Below are 17,409 nucleotides of genomic sequence, written 5' to 3' on the forward strand. Positions count from 1 at the left end.
GAGACTCTCTTGTATCACAGTACACAATCACTGTCTTCCCACGGTCAAGGTAACTCTGAAAAGAAAAGGATTGATGAGTCTGAGTGAGGCAACCTCCACCATGGCCAAGCGGACATCTGTGCGACAAAGAGCACCCGCAAGTCCTCCGTATAGGGTAGTTAGACTCAACCATCATACCTGGCAAAACTCTGGAACGTTGTCCTTGGTCTATAGGAAATTGGCAAGGGGGGTGCTGGTTTAGTTACCCTGTCAAGTTGTGCATCGCCAGTGGTGTCCCACAATGCATGGTTCCAAGGACACCTGTAAACCCCCTCGACACCAGTAACTCCACACGCTTCGAGAGCGCTGACTCACCATACCAGCAAGGGTCTCCTCACAGGACAGCTTGCGCAGTCGTGTCATGTGAGTTGTACTAGATCCCTGAAAATGCTCCCAAAGCCAAGATTGGTTGTCTGCATTCACTCTCTTTGGCAAAGGAGGTGGGATACGGATAGGTATGTAGGCAAGGAGCACATATAGCTGGAGCATCAGTGTCACCAGCTCTCACTGCTGCACTGTGCTTCCTCAAACAGACTCAAGCCCAATCTTACCTTCAAAAGGTGCCGCTGCGGCGCGCAGGGAGCATCCACTGGCGGTGTTGCTGCCTCGAGCCAGCGCCCAAGCACCTCACAATCTGTCGTAGAAGCTGTCATCAAGACGAGCTGCAGGCTAGAAGAGCCTGGCAAGTAGTCGTTGCCAGATGTTGGGGTTGACACGGGATCTGCTGTATGCTGTTGTGCATGATGAAACCTTGCAGCTGGATGCAGATAGGAATCTGCTGCATGATGTTGATTGTGCGGTTCAATGCCCGGTGTCGCCTCGTCTCCAGATGCTTGCAGCAAGACTGTTTTCGCGGCCGCAAGCTCCTCTTCCATCACAGCACTGCAGTGCTGGTTGTATCTGTACGCGCGACATGGATCAGCAGTGGGAGGTCTACTCAAGACCTGTGGTCATCTCGTTGGACGAAATGGTCCAGGGCGACACCTGCATTCTCTCCCCATCCAGGCCGATGCTTCTTTTCTATTCCTTTGCAAGCTGCCTAGGACATACAGTTTTCAGAGCTTGACCATGTACCTTAGGAGAGTGAGCATAGTCTCCAGGCTCTTGCCGTCCCCAATTTGCCGGCATAGATCGACATCCTCCACGGCCACGCAAGAGACTTGATACGCTAGTGACGCCTTGGGGTGCTGCTTCAGCAGCGCTGAAAACCTGGATGTGAAGAAAGGCGGTAGCATTAGGTACAGGAGAAGGGATGCTGTTGTGACCGGATTCTGAAGGGCCATGCACTCTCTTCAGGATCAGCACCTGGACGCATGCCTTCCTCACCCTGCAGATCCCACTTACAGTTCATGCGCCTTGTCCACAGTAGCAGTGACAAGACCTGAGGTGGCCTTCAGGATGCTGGCAACGTGCTTGGAATCTGGCAGACAAGCGAGTGTGACAGTAAATGTCTGCTGCTCGATGTAACGCATTTTGCATCAAACAGGGATGAGTATCAAGCTGCAGACATGGAACCTCACACGTTAAAGCTGGACACAGACCCCATGTCATCGCCCTGTACAAGACTCACTCCAACATTCCAGGGTATTTATCTCTGACCCAGTGAGAGCACCACGAAGATTTGCCGCCCTGGCCATGCAAGACGCCTTGCAGGGCAACACCTGTAACACATGGTGACAGGCCGGCAAGATGAATCTCATCGGACACACACGGCCACATGCACTGCAATGCGAATCTTGGGCTGCTGAGACCTGGGTTCTGAAGGGGGATGAAACCTATAAACGTGCATGCATATAGGCAGTGCAGTTGCCGCAATGAGGTCGCCCACCCACACGCAAGAAGAATCACCAGAACGGCGAGACGGCCGGGGCGAGGAGTGCGGTGGAGTGCACGCAGCAGGATTATATCCAACACTAGCCCTGTATCGACCAGTGCAGGGACGGCAAGCACCATATTCCTGCCGCTGTTCAGCACACCAGGCTCGTCTAGGACTCTAGACTGCCACTGTGGGGAGCAGAGCGGCATGGAAGGAAGAGATTGGTTTTGGCATCAGTCTGCACCTCCCGCAGGCCACACTCGTTTTGGTCATGCGGCAGGAGATGAGTGGTTGGGCAGTATGACTACGCTCTCCAGTCAAACCATTACCTCATCTTACCTCAAGCAGGGGCTCAGCGATGCTGGAAATGGAGGCCAATGTTGAAGGGAGATAGTCTGCAGGAAGCCTTTGCGCCGTCCTGCCAGGCATGCCACTGGCTGCTCCCCTTCCCTGCTCAGCTGATGCAGGCAGACCAGTGACACCAGTCTTTGAAGCTGGGATCGCCGGGTCAGGCCCCTGAACAGCAGGCGGGCCTGCGTGCCCTTGCAGCGGAGGGTCGGCCTCTGCATATGAAGGCTTCCCATCTGGGTTGCTTGCAGATTCGTGGACAACTTCAGCTCGTCGTCGCTCCTGAGCGTCGGCCGACGAGCAAGCCACCTGGGGCAAGTGTCCTGGAAGCTCAGGATGCCCACTGGATCCAGGTGCGGCGTGGCCAGCATTGGCGGCATGGTGGACACGGTCAGCCCCTGCCTCATCAAGCCCAGGGTTGGACTGCACAGCAGTGAAGAGGTCGCGGCCCCCATGGACGCGCGCCACGGGCTCCGGTGTGGCGGCCTCTCCGAATGTCGTGTCAGGGACGTCCCTCCGCCCCCTCCCAGAGCCAGCCCTGCACAGCTGCTCGCCGAGGGGGGACGCCATCCACTCCTCGTCTGAGGTCTCCACCACAGGCCTGGGACTCTCCTGTGGTGCTTCAGAGGGCTGGCTTGATGGACAGATGTCCCAATCGCAGAAGGCAGCCGCTTCTCTCACATCGGCGCTGCTCAGCGGCTCCAGCCTCCAGGCCCGAGGTGGTCGCGCCTCTGCCAGCTGATCGAGGAGCTGATCGAGTTTAGAGCGATCTCCAAGAAACCTTGGTCCTGCAGGGAGATGTAACCAAAACGTCTCCTGACCTTGCAGTCCCAGCAGGGCGGAGGGTTGACGTGTGACGAAAGGCACCACGATTCCGGCCTGCAGCGGGCCCACCATGGCACCGTGTCCCGACATCCGACGGGGGAAACTCCCTTGGATTAATTCGACTCATTGTATGCTCAGTACAGCCAGGTCGTCCCAAATCTACAGCCATGATTGCGGTCCCATTCTCCCATACGTTTCGGAAGTGACGGAGATTCCGGATCCATGACGAGCTCCCTATCGCGCGGCAGATCTCAAGCTATGCGCACATTGCGAAAGCTTGAATCAATTAAATGCATGAAATACAACTGGGTTATTGGTGAATTGGGCATCCCTTCATAATCAAGATAAATCCCGTGCAAATGTGAGCTGCCCGTCCCGTCATTCGCACCAGGGACTCCGGAATGACGCGCCCAGCCAGAGCCGGTCTTCTGTGCAGGTCGGTATAGTCGTAGATCAATGAATCATGATGCCCCGGAAGACAAACGCTTGACCAGCTCATGTGGAAGGAGTCAATGCTCCGCATGCTGTGGTCCTCACTGGACGAGCCGGAGCAAGAAAGGAGGGACGAAAAGGCCACTCCATCTTGTAGCGGCACCGATCTACCTGCAATCCGTCAGGGTCCCACATAGTAAATCCATACCAGATCTCTGCACTCCAGAGTGACACTTGATTTTTGTGGGCTCATTCATTGCGACATTACAATTCTCCATCAGGACCCTCGGTAAGCCTCTTGCCAGTCTTTCGGGCAGGGCCAATTTTGGTCGCAGCACCAGGAATCAGTCTTGCCCTGGATGCAGCCTGTAGGGCCTTGAGGTTAAACAGGACCAGAGGAGCCTGGAATAGGAGTAGCCCCACCAGGATTGCCACCAGGTTCTCCACTGGAGGGTGAAAATACCTGCATTGGCAAGCAGGGGCCAGGGTGGCGGCGGGATCGGTGATTGCACACGGCCAGAATTATCGTTCAAGCCTGCTGGGACCGCAGTAATCAGGACAAGCATGTGCGCAGTAGGACACGGATGGATCCCAGGCGCTCAGAACCTCCCTGCTCGTACACTTCACGGGAGGACGGCATGAAGGCCTCTTGGACCCCCTTCCCACCCTCCCTTGCCCCATTCCTCCCCACACACCACCTCACTCATGCACCTGACAGTGAAGTAAGATTCCCCCGCGACCAAAAGCGCCAGAACAGCAGCCACCAGCGCATGCAGTCCCAGGGCGATGCGATGCCCGAGCGGCTGCATAGACCCTGTGTGCCACCTGAGCAGCGGCAGGCAGGCCTCAGACGCCAGCCCAGCCTGGACTGCCGCCCCCAGTAGCACATGGTCGGACATGATGTGTGGGGCTGCCTGCTTGAGACCATCATCCCAGTGGGATGGGTTGAAGATCAGTCCTGCGTCGGAGGGTTCAGGGAGGGGGATGAGTCTGCTGTCTAGTGGCTGGCACGGCATGGCAAGGCAGCAGCTGACGGCCATGCAGGGTGACCAGCCCACATTCAATCGACCTGGTGTTTGCCGTTGCTCAACGCGGCACGCCGGTTGCCCCGCCCTCGGCCACGTGCTTGCCACAGATCTTGCCCCAAGCACCTCCCCATCACTCTCACTCACCAGAGAGGTGCAGGTAGTACAGGCCCCAGCGCAGCAGGAGTTGCAGGGAGTATATCAGGCCAGGGGCTAGGAGTTGCGAACCCGGGTAAAGACCAGGGAAGAGGACCGCTGTCAGTGCACGGATGCCGAGCAGGCCAAGCACGAGGAGGGCGCCGGTTGCCCTGAAGAAGCGATCAAAGTGGTGCAGGGGCAGGTCGGAGGACTTCAGGCGGGTAGGGAGCTCTGCATGGATGTAAAAGGGGATTGGTTTGACTGGAGAGTCGCCCGATAGGGGATGGTGGTTTCCCTGGAGTAGACAGGACGGGCACAGCAATGCAAATCTGCAGCTCTCATCTCGATGGAAGGGAGTGTCCAAACCCCTCCCGATGATACACACAGCAGCACTCAGGCATTACAAACATCTCCCGACCTTCCTGATTCTCCAAGATCGCGCACCTTCATAGCGAGCCACTCCAATGCCAAGCAGGATGAACCATGCGGCATAGCACAGACTCAACAGGCCGATGGCTGCCTTTTTTGCAGAAGGGTGGATGGGCAGCATGAGCCTGGGTGCGCTTGCAACGGACTTTCGACGCGTACGGTCGCTCTGCCGGGATGATGATCTCATCGGACCGGGGCTCGTGCGACCCTCCTCTCAGTGCCCCCAGGGAGGGCCAGAGTCAAGCAGGGAGGTCACCTTCAGTGAGTCGAAGGTACACAAACCTCACAGTGAGTTACCTCTTTCACATCGTTGGCAGCCACTCGCACTGATCATGCCACACATGCCTTAGAAGAACAGTTCCGAAGCCCGCAGGCCTCGTCACCGCACGGCTCAGCACGCCTATTTTCGGTCGGGAGCACTGGCAGGTGCGCGAGGCTTGGGGAGCAGAGGTTGGTGAGCCATGGTGATGCGATCCAACCGCTCGTAGTATCGCACCAGCAAATTTCTCAGCCTAGCGTAGTTTGGGAGTGCTGATCGGGGCTCAGAGCATGGCACAGTGCCGAGCCCCCCATCATAGGCCCCCGCTCCAAATCTTGGCTCTTGCAATGCCAGCACGAATTGTAGGAGTCTCTGTCGCTATGCATGGCATGATGTACAAAATGGACGTCGTTCAGTGTTAACATCTCGCAAGCTGGGTGCTGAAACACCCATGCTGGCTGAAGGGCCACCTTGCCCTACAGAGTCCTCCGCTGGTGCGTCACAGTATGGCGCGGATGATCTGGGGTCAGACTGATCTCATAGATATTTCAGTCACGAGGAGGTCCACCAGGCGACAACGTCAGAGCTCCTCTCCATGCACAGGAACCTGCTGGCTGCCAAGCTGCCTCCTACCAATCACGGCTGCCGGCAGCACCTCGACAGCGTCGGCGACCTGGAGGGACGACGTGCACCGCACCTGCCTCCCTCATCAGGCCATACATAGGCAGGAGGAGCATGTCAGGACGGATCATCGCTTGGGAGTTTCATCAAATACTCCATCGTCACCCCCCTGCTCGACCTCGCTGCCGGGTGCCCTCGCCGCCCTCTGCACCCCGCCCCCCCCACCCGATACTTCGTGGTCGGATGTGGAGGAGGACACCCTCCTGCAGGTCGCTAGTCTGGAGCGTCGTGCTGCGCTGTCACATGCAGAGTCCGGGGTGGGAGGCCCGCCGGCTCCATCCCCGCCTGCTGGGACGCTGCAGCCCGGGCTCAACCGGGCGTGCATGGCACAGCCGGTCATCAAACCCGACTCTTCACCCAGTCACGACCTGCGTGCCTACCTCCCAGGGGATGTGGCCGAGGTGTACTTGTCCTCAACCATGAAAGGGGCCAACCTTTATGAGTGGCAGGCAGAGGCTCTGGCCCTGCCAGGCGTGCTGCAGGTGGGTTGCTGGTGCAGACGGCTGGAGGACAGTGTTGCTGAAGCAGTCCATTGGCTGGCCTACCCTGTCCAGCAGGGGCTCACACGGCATCCATACCCACTCCAGGGGGGTAACTTCGTGTACAGCGCGCCGACCTCTGGTGGCAAGTCCCTGGTCGCTGACGTCCTCATGCTCCGCAGCATCATTGCCTCAGGGCGGCCTGCCATGCTGGTAGGGGGATGGCCCACCACACAGGGTCTTTGCCTTTCCTGTTCTGTGTCTGCGCGAATCTGGACTGGTGGCCCGTTGACATCCAACCATGGCTGCTGCACCTTGAGCGCTTGACTGAATGAACCATGGCCTCGCACATGACTGATCACCCTGACCCATGCATCACTGCCACAGGTGCTCCCCTTTGTGTCCCTGTGCGCTGAAAAAGCTGCGCACTACCAGCGCTTGCTGGCGCCACTGAAGAAAGAGGTGGGGCAGGGCAGTCCAAGGAACCCCGAGGGCTGCTTTGTGTCTTGTCAAGGTTGTTGGGCGGGGTCCTATTACACACCCAGGTGGAGCTCCCCCAAGCACCTCAGGTCTGTGAAGCCTATGGGGCCAAGCTTTCACAGCAGATGACCATCGGACCCAACACGGGCATCATCGTCTGCACCATCGAGAAGGCCAACATCCTGTGAGTCGATGTTGAAGTGATGTCAGCATGGGTGGCAGTAAGATCATGGACCAGCTGGCCTCAGAATGTCATCTGAGCCCCAGGCCAGCATAGGCATGGCTGGGTGAAGCCTCCTCAAGTTCCCCTGTGTCCTTCCTCACACGACTCCCACCCCACCTTTTCGACTCTGGCCAGGGTCAACCGGCTCCTTGCCGCCCAAGCACTCGACACACTTTCCTGCCTGGTGGTGGACGAGCTGCACATGGTGGGAGACCAGGAGCGGGGATATCAGCTGGAGCTCCTCCTCACCAAGCTCATGTGAGGTTCCAGATCACTTGATCTGGGGCTGGAAGACAGGGCAAGCAGCACCTACTGCTCAAGGATGGGTATGGACCCTTGCGAGGAACCTGAGGCATCCACGTATGCCTCCACCCCCTTGAACAGGTACACAGCTGTAGGCAGTGACAACCTGCCATTGGACACTTTGGGTCATCAGGATCTCCACGGCTCACTTGCCCAGCGAGGTTTGAGAGATGGCCTGCAGATCGTGGGCATGTCAGCAACCCTCCCAAATCTTGATGTGGTTGCCAGGTATGGTGATAGTTGATGGTGGAGGGATGGAAGGCACATCTTCAGGGCACACAACCTGGTGACGAGTACCTATTGCTTGTTGGGGGGTTTCTGGCAACCAGAACGTCCTTTGCAAGGACACCAGGAATGAAATAAAAAGGGCAAGATCATCGCTGGCTGGAATCTCAGGCATCCCCATCCACTCACTGAGAGCAGGTGGCTGCGGGCCTCGCTCTACCAGACAACCTTTCGGCCCATAGTCCTCAAGCAATACATCATGGTGAGGGTTGTGGTCGGCTCAGCCAGAGGATCCCGCTGGTGGCTGTCACATCACATAGGAATGTATATGGCATGTTGGCCCTGCTCAGGGTCAATTACCTCAATACATTGCGGCAAGAATTGCGCTGTAACATATGCGAACGTCCATGGGGCAGTTATATCCCCTTTAGCACGTGCAGGTGGATGGCATGCTGGAGGTAGAGGGTGGCGAAACTGTGAGACATGTGGCTCGCCTCTTCCCCAAAGAAGAAGTGCGTCCACTGGCGGAGAGTGTCCATACATGTGTTCTACCCTCCTCCCTTGTCCCTTCAGCCTGTGCAGTCCCCTTTCAACCCTACCTCGCCCAGCCCAGTCTCTGATCTCATTTCTGCACCAGGACCCAGACTTCTGTGCGACTCTCGCTCAGGAGATAGTGAGCCAAGGCCATTCTGTCGTCGTGTTTTGTGGAACCAAGAAGGCCTGCGAGACAGTCGCTCTGAAGTTGGCCCGGTGAGAGTGGGGCATTATCATACGTGGGGCCCCTACATAGGACCTGTCTGCCTACTTGCAAACAGTCCCGCTCTCTCGTGGTGAGCGAGTAAGACCGAGTACTGTCTTCTGTGACGTTGTAGGGCTGCCTGGCCAATGCTCCTCCTGTGGTCCTGCCTTTGCGTCATCCATCACCAGCATCTACCACATCTCCTCCATCGCCTCATCACCCAGGCTGCTCAAGGTCCCTCAACGGGCAAGGAGCGACTGCGGTGGGATGGAGCAGCGATCGCGCACTGATGTGGCAGCCCTGCTTGGGCAGCTCTCCGCCTCAGACACCTGCCTGGCAGAGTGTGTGCGTGGTGGCGTCGCCTTTCATCACTCTGCCCTTTCCTCAGAGGAGCGTCAGGCGGTGGAGGGCGCGTTCCGCGCCGGATCGATCTCGGTGCTGGCGGCCACGTCTACCCTGGCTGCCGGTGTCAACCTCCCTGCTCGGAGGGTCATCTTCAAGCAAGCCTACCAGGGTCTGCCCCGCCCGGAGAACCTCCTCACGCCAACGCAGTGAGACTGGCAGGGAAAAGGTCGCGTGCGCTGTCCCACTATGCCCCCCTGTGTGCCCTGTGGTGTGAATAATGGTGAGCTCTCCCCCGCAATATTTACCAAGGTGCGGTAGCGTGGCCGCATCTGTACTCTGAGTATTGCCCCACCATCCCTGCGATGCAGGTACCGTCAGATGGCGGGGCGGGCGGGGCGGGCGGGGGTGGACGCCGAGGGAGACTCCATCCTGCTGACTGGGACGGGAGTCACCTTGCACAGCTTGCGAGCCCTCGTGCGAGCCCCAGTCAGTCCCATCGCCAGCTGCCTCACAGAGGACAGGAAAGGTAGGTGGGGAGGTGCGTCTCAGTGACCCACAGCCGGGCTTTGGGCTGTTGCCAAGCAGGGGTAAGGCTCGCAATGGATTATTGGTATGCAGCCGGGGCCGAGCTTGCGCCTTGCAGCCCCTCCCACTCTGGTTCCCCTTCTTAACCCATAATGTTCCTGGTCCAGGCATGAAGAGAGCAATGCTTGAGGTGGTGGCGACAGGGGTGGTCACAGAGCCGTCTGATGTGCAGCAGTACATCCGTTGCACCCTTCTGGCACACATGAACTCATCCAAGGCGAGTTGCCGGGCTGGACATCCAGCCTCCTCCATCCCAAGTGTGGGGTTTTTGGATGGGGCCGTACACTTGGTGACAGGGCGACATCAAGAACGCGCCCAGCTACCGCCTGTGCCCCCCGCAGATCGTTGCTGCGACAACCGTGGCTGCCCTGCAGTGGCTGGGAAGGGAGGACCATGCATTCGTGACCTGGGACAGATATCATCAGGTGCGCCCCTGGGCACGTCCATGTGCCTGCTGTCATTCATGGGGCAACCGTTCACCACTAAAGCCTCCCAGAACACGAGTCATGCCCCTGCTTGCATTGCAAGGAGGAGCAGGCTTGCTCCAAAGGCTGTCTCATCAAGCGCACCACCATCCCACCCGCTTTCTCCTGGCGTCAGGTGTACCGCCCCTCCCCACTCGGCTGCGCCGCCCTGGTCAGCGGGTTTCCCCCTGAGCGCTGCATGGCCATTCATGTGAGGCTACAGCCGCAAGCAGGGCTTCAGACCCACCTTGCCTGGGACTCTGGCTGATCGCCATGCCTGAGCGGCCGAGCCAGTGGGGCCTGGCGCCACTGCCCTGTACCGCACACACCTTCCGGACCCACATTGAGTCGCTGAAGTTCCAATTGCCTCTCCATCCACCCACACTGCCACACTTCCTTGCACAGGCAGACCTTCAGCGGGCTAGGGAGTGCATTGTGCTGCCGTCAGACCTGCACCTGACCTTCCTCTGCGTCTCCCCGACAGACGACCTCATCCCGGACTGGCGGCGCCTCCTGCAGCTCGTCAACTCCCTGCAGGCATGTCGGCGCTCAAATCTTTTGGAACGACTGGCATTTGGACACTTCCTGCCTTCCTTGAGGCACCTGATGGCATGGAGCAAACCGATCACTGCGCCAACTGGAGGCCAGTCAGGGCCATCCCCGTCTTGGAGTCTGCCTGCTGAGGCACCATGCACATTAGCTTGCAGGAGCAGTACTTCAGGACAGCAAGCTCAGCTCCCCATTCCTGCCCTGCGCGCAGGGCGCCGACGCAAACGTGGCCTCACACGTCGGCTTGAACCTGGGAGCCATCATGGCACGTGCGCATGGATATCACCAGGCGAGTCGGGCTGGTCTCTCGGGTAAAGTCCTGCTGGGCGGCCTCAATCCACATACTGTTTGTCTGAGATGGCGAGAATCACTGCCCATCTTCACTATGCCTCCCCTGAAGTGCAACCCAAGCATCGACCAGCAGTAATGTGACCCCCAACCCCTCTCATCCTCTCCAGAGATCCAGCGGCAAGCCCGAGGAGATGACTGACTCTGAGCGGGTGGGACGCAGATTTTGGGCTGCCCTGATCCTGAGGGATGTCTTGGCAGAGGTGAGAAGGGAGGCTGTGCATTTGGAGTGTGCTCAGCCATACCAGGGGGGGCGGTGGCTTGAGCTCCACGTGCACAGTATCTTGCAGATGGCCCTGCAGCCCTTGGCACTTTCCAATGCGACCACAACCGACAGGTGGACCTGCAGGAAATCTCACGCAAGTTTGGCGCGGCACAGGGTGCTATCCAGGGTCTGCAGGAGCGGAGCTCGCGCTTTGCGTCCATGCTGGCTGCCTTTTGCGAGCGCCTGCAGTGGCAGGACCTGGAGATGCTGGTCTCCAAATTTCAGGCCAGGGTCCTCCAGGGGGTAAGGCCCGAGCTCCTTGCCCTCACTGAGATCCCCTTTGTGAGGGTGAGTCAACAGGGAAGGGGAGTTGGAGCCTGGGAACGACGCACTTTCCTGCTGACGCCCAGGAAGCAGCCTTGCGGTGATGTCTCGCTCCACAATCCCCGGATCACATCTGTCGATGGCAGCACCGAAACATCCATGCCCACAACAGCACCTTCGCCCACCCTGGGCCCTCCTCAGAATTACACTGCTCGTAAGCTGTACAGCGCGGGGCTCCGGAGTCCGGATAGCATTGCTGCACTGGAGGACGAGACACTGCTCATAGAAATCCTCGCTCGCGGCTCCACGGGCAGGTGAGGGTGATGGTGTGAGGCAATGCCTCCGTGCGGCCGACCGTATTCAGTGAGCCCTTCCGCTCGCCGTTATCTATGCCAGACAGAACTGTATGTGACAAGGTGCACATCACCTGTCTGCTGGCTGGCTTTCAACCGGGGTGAATCTCCATTATACCAACCTCAATCTACTCAAGTCCCCATTGTGCAGCGCAAGCGCACTGCAAAGCAAGAGAGCGGCACGAGAGATCCTGCTCGGTGCCAGGAACATCGTAAGCGCCAAACGCAGAGGGGTGCTTGTTCCACTTGCGGTCGACAGTCTCTGAACCGAGACGGCAGCTGGAGTCGATGATTTTACATGAAATCAGTGCGCTGCCTGATCGTTTCCCACTTGATTTGTACCCTCTAGGCCTCGACTAGCAGCACTGTACCTCTGTGTATTCCACTTGCTGCCTGGTGGGCTGACTCGAATGTCCGAACTATGATGCTCCCACTTTCCACAGCTGGAGAAATAACATGCGCATCATGGGTGGAGACAGGTTTGGGAAGGAACACAGCCCAAAGAATTTACCAAGATAGAAGATGCTTCCAAAGCCCCTGCCTAGTGTCAAAGGTGGGATCAGCTCAAGAGCAAAGTCAGGAAGAAGACCACCATCGAGCTTATCAGGTATACCTAAACCAGGGGAGCCAACAAAATCTTGAGCGTACATTGATGTTGCGTTGCACCTCCGGCGAAGGAACAAAGCAACTGCCAAACTTTGTTGGATGTTCACAAGCTGGAGAGGACTATGTGGGGACAAGAGATTTAGTGTAGGCCCTTGGACAACAAACATATGTAAAACCAGGCACCTGTTGCTGGCATGAAACCTCAGCCGTCAAAACTGATGGAAGATGCTGTACCATGAGCTTATTGAGAAAAATGAAGCAAGGCTCTCACCTTCCAGGAGGGAGAGGGACATGCTTGCAATGAATAGGGCCTGGATGTAGGATTATTGGCATGTTGCACCAGGAAACAAAACGATTGAGGGCGGAGTAGGGAAGGTGGCGAATATCACTGAGCCGTCCACCTAGGGGCCAGCACAAGCTGTTTGGGAGCTGGGCTCGGGGGGCAAGAGGTTTGGTGTGTACGGTCGCCTCTCGGACGCTTCTTCACAAGGGTTGTCCAGTTATGTTCCAGCAGAAGCCGGATGTATCAGGTGTGCGTTCATCTCTTGCTCGCAGTCTATGCTCTCAGATTTTCACTCATTGACACGCTCCGCTCCTGTGCTTGGTCAGAGGTCACCGTCCTGCAGGTGACATGGATGGGAAGCATGCGTGGGGTGTGGCACTTGCCAGACACAGGCATGCGAAGGCAGGTTGCACCATCCCCATCCCCATCCCAAGCAGGTAGGGAGCAGCTTGCCTGGGTCAGCGGTTCAGGAGTCCCTGGCCTGCATGCGTCAGGTGCCGGCAGACGGGTGCGCGCGAGAGGGCCTGCCCGCCTTCCTCCCTTTCCTCTGCTGTTGCTGCAGCCGAAGAGAGATGTTGGGCTTGGCGGCCTTGATCAGCTGCCGCCGAACCACCAGTTCACAGACGCTCTCAGGATCCCGGGCCATAGCTTCCGGTCCCAGACTGCAGACGTGTCTTTCCTCCCACCTCTGCAAAAATGATGCAAAGGGCGAGCGCAGCCGTGATGGTAAGACAACGCCGGCTTCACATGCCATGAGCGAGGGAGGCACATGACATGAGGCAACTCACAAGAGTGTCAATGGGTGCAGGAGCGTCAATGCAGGCATGTGCACCCAGCACCCTTGCGCAGTGAGCCAAAGATTCATGCAGCCTCACACCGTTTGCGTGGAAGAGAGTGTTGGCAGGCATACGATCCAAATACCATCCCTGTTTCTGGCCCCCATCTGTGGCCCACCCCCTCCGCACCAGGAGTTCAAGGGAGGTCACGGGGGGGATGAGGATGATCACATCATCCACGAGCTTGGCAGACGATGAAAGGTGAATGCTGCAGGGCTGCCGTAGCTGACCCTGCCAAACTTGGGCTGCGCAAGCATGGCTGTGGGCAGGCTCTCCATTCAGGGAAGCGCGCCGATCACCAAGAAGGGAGGGAGGGTGGGCAGGCAGGCACATCGTGTGCCTGTGATACCTTGTGCTGGTGCAAGGACTCCCAAAACAACAGGACAAGGGGCCCGTTTGTGGAATCGAAGCACACACAGGATGTCGGTTGGGGTTGACCGAGGATGCTGCTGGCAAGGAAAGCTGGAGGGGGCAGGGGCCGTCGTCATATGATGATGCTGAGCTGCCCCCTAAATTACTTTCAGCACTGCCATAGGCCACCTGCTCGGGATGCAAGGTAAAGCGAAGGGGGACTCGCATTTCCAGTCGTATTGGTAGGGGAAGATCTGGGACTGCTCATCAGAACGGCAGGTATCGTATGACGGATTTGCATCTAGTATGCAGTGCCAGATGAAGGTCCCGACCGACCCCAGTTGGGGATGTACTATACAAATGCCACGCTCACAGCAATTTTGTGCCCGGGACCCCGCTCGAAGGGAGTTTTAAGTGATCCCTTTGCTCGGTGAGTGGTGGAATCCCTTCGGAGCGTTGGTTAACATGGACGCCAGACCATGCCCCTCGAACCAGACCTCACCTTCATGATGGAAGCAACGGAAGGTATCAGATGAAGGTCCCGACCGACCCCAGTTGGGGATGTACTATACAAATGCCACGCTCACAGCAATTTTGTGCCCGGGACCCCGCTCGAAGGGAGTTTTAAGTGATCCCTTTGCTCGGTGACTGGTGGAATCCCTTCGGAGCGTTGGTTAACATGGACGCCAGACCATGGACCTCGAACCAGACCTTACCTTCATGATGGAAGCAACGGAAGGTATCTCGGCGACCTTGTATGGTGATGTCCAACAAGTTGGCTAGGAAGCTGTCGGTCGGGAAGGGGTGGTCGGTGGTGTTGGCCCGACGAAGGAAACTCTTGTCAAAGGTCAACGCGATTCAGCTGTCTCATCCAACACAAACTTCCGAAGCATTTCAGCAAGAAGATGGGCCCACTCTCATACTCGATTTCGCACGAAAGGTTGGCACCGTGGTATGTCTCCTGACAACGTACAAGCCTCTCGGCGACCTTGTATGGTGATGTCCAACAAGTTGGCTAGGAAGCTGTCGGTCGGGAAGGGGTGGTCGGTGGTGTTGGCCCGACGAAGGAAACTCTTGTCAAAGGTCAACGCGATTCAGCTGTCTCATCCAACACAAACTTCCGAAGCATTTCAGCAAGAAGATGGGCCCACTCTCATACTCGATTTCGCACGAAAGGTTGGCACCGTGGTATGTCTCCTGACAACGTACAAGCCTTCCTACTTTCCTCTGTGCCCCAGGTGCCTTCGGCGCAATGCAACACTTTTAGACTCGGTTCCCCTCTCTGGGTCGCAAGTCAACTTTGTATTCCATCAGAGATACTCAGATAGTATATTCGGGGTTCCAGGGCGTCGTTTCATTTCAATTTTCACAATGGTTGCCACCGTCGGAAAGCCTGGTGAGGAGGTGTAGCAGTCATCCAGCCTCGAGCATGCACATATAAACATACTTTAAAGGTCGCGCTACATCTTGTGTTCACGCTGGGAGCGGCCAGTACATCTATCCTGCGTCGTGCGTTTGCCCACGATCACTCTGCATCACCACGATTTGCAGCTCCTGCCTTCAAGGCCACTGCTGTTGTAGATGGCGACTTCAAGACCGTAAGCCTCGATGACTACAAGGGAAAGTGAGTGTGCCATTTCTGAGGGAGCGAGGAGCTCGACTGGGTGTCGCCCTTGCGCCTGGTTGTTTGAGTCCGGACAAACGAGGGGAATCGATTGCGTAATCCTCACGCGCTTGTTCCCCTCCTGCGGCCAATGATTCCTCGGTGTGGCATCCAGCCCACGCCTGCTCCTCTGCCCCCCACGTCAGGTATGTCGTCCTCTTCTTCTACCCCATGGACTGGACCTTTGTGTGCCCCACAGAGATTATCGCCTTCTCTGAGCGCATCCAGGAGTTCCGCGACATTGGCGTGGAGGTGGGTGGCAGGTGGCTGGGCCTGGCGTAGGGGCCTGGTCCAGGGCATCCCGCGGGAGGCTGCCGTAGTGTGCATGGAGTGAAGTAGCGGCAGCCAGGCTGAGCTGCCCGCCCACGGCTTCCCTGTGCATGACGGCCATGGTCCCTTCCAGGATGCTCCGCTTGCCCATCCTCGCTCATCCACCCCCGCCCTCCTCCCGCTGCAGGTCGTCGGAGCGAGCGTGGACTCCCCCTTCTCCCACCTGCAGTGGATCAACACCCCCCGCAACAAGGGTGGGCTGGGCGGCCTGAACTACCCCCTGCTGGCAGACCTGACCAAGTCCATCTCCGCCGACTACCAGGTCCTCATCGAGGAGGGTGAGAACGCCGGCGTGGCCCTGCGCGGCCTCTTCATCATCTCCCCCGAGGGCATCCTCCGCCAGATCACTGTCAACGACCTGCCCGTGGGCCGCTCCGTGGACGAGACCTTGCGCCTGCTCAAGGCCTTCCAGTTCACAGACAAGCACGGTGAGGTGTGCCCAGCTAACTGGAAGGAGGGCGAGGACACCATTAAGCCCAGCCCCAAGGCCTCCCTCGAGTACTTCTCCAAGCAGTAATGATCCGGATCTGGGCACTCAACAAAGTGTGGCAAGCAATTCTTTAAGCACTGATAGAAGAAGGTCGATTAGCAGCAAGGGGTACACGAGGGAGGGCACAGCACACAGCGCAGCACGCACGAAGCGGAGCCGTGCAGGTGCGATGGGCCGAGGAATCCTCCTCGATGGATGCCATTGCACAGTATTCCCTATTTTCAAGTCGATGAGCACAGTGCGTGCTGCGCCTGAACGCCTGGGTGCTGTGATAGGGATGGCAGGGGAGCAGGACATCCTCGCTCGCCTGGAGGCTCTGAACATCAGCTTCGATAAGGTCCAGCATGGGCCCGTCATGACATGCGATGCGCAGGTGGGTAGCATGCCTGTCTCCTCCTGCAGCGGATCAGCCCGAGCTTGTAGCAGTGGCGCCTGTGTGTCTCGGTGCAGAGGACTGCACAGTACCTACCCTCTCATACCTTGCACGCAGGCAGCCGCACTGGGGCCAGTCGAGGGTACCATACTAAAGAACCTACTACTGAAGGTATATGGTTTGTGTTTTAGGATCTGGGCATCCATGGCAATGCAGGTCGTGGTCGCCAGGCAGACTGGACCCTGTACTGGGTGCCCATGGGGTGCTGTGCTGGGGTCATACCCTCAGCATGTGAGCCCATCGCGCCAGTTTGGACTTTCCTCCTGGCAGCCTCCCCCTTGAGACTGCCCCGCCTTTACCCCTGCGTGCCTGCACATTCACCCAGGACAAGAAGAATCGCCTCTTCCTTGTGACTGCCTTGGCAGAGACACCCATCAGCCTCAATCGTAAGACCGCATTCTGAGCATGCTGGGCTGGGAGGAGGCAATCATGCCGCCACTTTCGCACATCCGCCAATGCCGACCACTGGAAGGAGTGCCAGCTGTGTCCTGTTTGGTGCACGCGCCCTTCTCCCATCTGTGTCGCCCCACAAACTCCCCCCATGCAGTTCTCTCCTTCCGGCTGGGCACTGGAAAGGGTGGCCTGCGGCTCGCGCCCGCAGAGGACGTTGTGGAGTTCCTGGGGGTGCAGCCGGGGAGCCTGACGCCCCTGGCCCTGTCAGCGCCGTCCGCTGGGGGCATTGCCTTTCTGCTGGACGCAGGCGTGCAGGCAGCTCCCAAGATCATCCTCCATCCCCTGGTGAACACCGCCAGTCTCACCCTCACGCCGTTGGATCTCGAAGTTTTCCTCCGGTGAGCCCAGCC

The 17,409-nt window shown here is 58.1% G+C and overlaps 5 protein-coding genes across 5 annotated transcripts; 4 read left to right on the top strand and 1 right to left on the bottom strand.

The window, feature by feature from the left end:
• Positions 1 to 4,624: 4,624 nt before the first annotated feature.
• Positions 4,625 to 5,173, bottom strand: F751_2671 (hypothetical protein; the record flags this gene model as incomplete). Its single annotated transcript, XM_011401083.1, has 2 exons — positions 4,625 to 4,854; positions 5,068 to 5,173. The coding sequence occupies 2 exons, from the start codon at positions 5,171 to 5,173 to the stop codon at positions 4,625 to 4,627; spliced, it is 336 nt and encodes a 111-aa protein (XP_011399385.1).
• A 1,238-nt stretch (positions 5,174 to 6,411) lies between these two features.
• Positions 6,412 to 7,436, top strand: F751_2672 (DNA polymerase theta; the record flags this gene model as incomplete). Its single annotated transcript, XM_011401084.1, has 5 exons — positions 6,412 to 6,474; positions 6,580 to 6,684; positions 6,859 to 6,933; positions 7,041 to 7,135; positions 7,310 to 7,436. 5 exons carry the CDS (start codon positions 6,412 to 6,414, stop codon positions 7,434 to 7,436), a joined length of 465 nt encoding a protein of 154 aa, XP_011399386.1.
• Positions 7,437 to 9,480: 2,044 nt separating this feature from the next.
• On the top strand, positions 9,481 to 11,579 carry F751_2673 (DNA polymerase theta; the record flags this gene model as incomplete). The annotated part of the gene is made up of 7 exons (XM_011401085.1): positions 9,481 to 9,516; positions 9,668 to 9,796; positions 9,972 to 10,046; positions 10,241 to 10,357; positions 10,843 to 10,935; positions 11,070 to 11,285; positions 11,463 to 11,579. 7 exons carry the CDS (start codon positions 9,481 to 9,483, stop codon positions 11,577 to 11,579), a joined length of 783 nt encoding a protein of 260 aa, XP_011399387.1.
• A 3,482-nt stretch (positions 11,580 to 15,061) lies between these two features.
• Positions 15,062 to 16,200, top strand: F751_2674 (Peroxiredoxin-2; the record flags this gene model as incomplete). Its single annotated transcript, XM_011401086.1, has 4 exons — positions 15,062 to 15,086; positions 15,242 to 15,314; positions 15,500 to 15,605; positions 15,811 to 16,200. 4 exons carry the CDS (start codon positions 15,062 to 15,064, stop codon positions 16,198 to 16,200), a joined length of 594 nt encoding a protein of 197 aa, XP_011399388.1.
• Positions 16,201 to 16,450: 250 nt separating this feature from the next.
• On the top strand, positions 16,451 to 17,401 carry F751_2675 (Putative prolyl-tRNA synthetase associated domain-containing protein 1; the record flags this gene model as incomplete). The annotated part of the gene is made up of 3 exons (XM_011401087.1): positions 16,451 to 16,546; positions 16,932 to 16,992; positions 17,154 to 17,401. The coding sequence occupies 3 exons, from the start codon at positions 16,451 to 16,453 to the stop codon at positions 17,399 to 17,401; spliced, it is 405 nt and encodes a 134-aa protein (XP_011399389.1).
• Positions 17,402 to 17,409: the final 8 nt, after the last annotated feature.

This window comes from Auxenochlorella protothecoides, assembly GCF_000733215.1.
Source record: "Auxenochlorella protothecoides strain 0710 unplaced genomic scaffold scaffold25, whole genome shotgun sequence".
NCBI classification, from domain to species: domain Eukaryota; kingdom Viridiplantae; phylum Chlorophyta; class Trebouxiophyceae; order Chlorellales; family Chlorellaceae; genus Auxenochlorella; species Auxenochlorella protothecoides.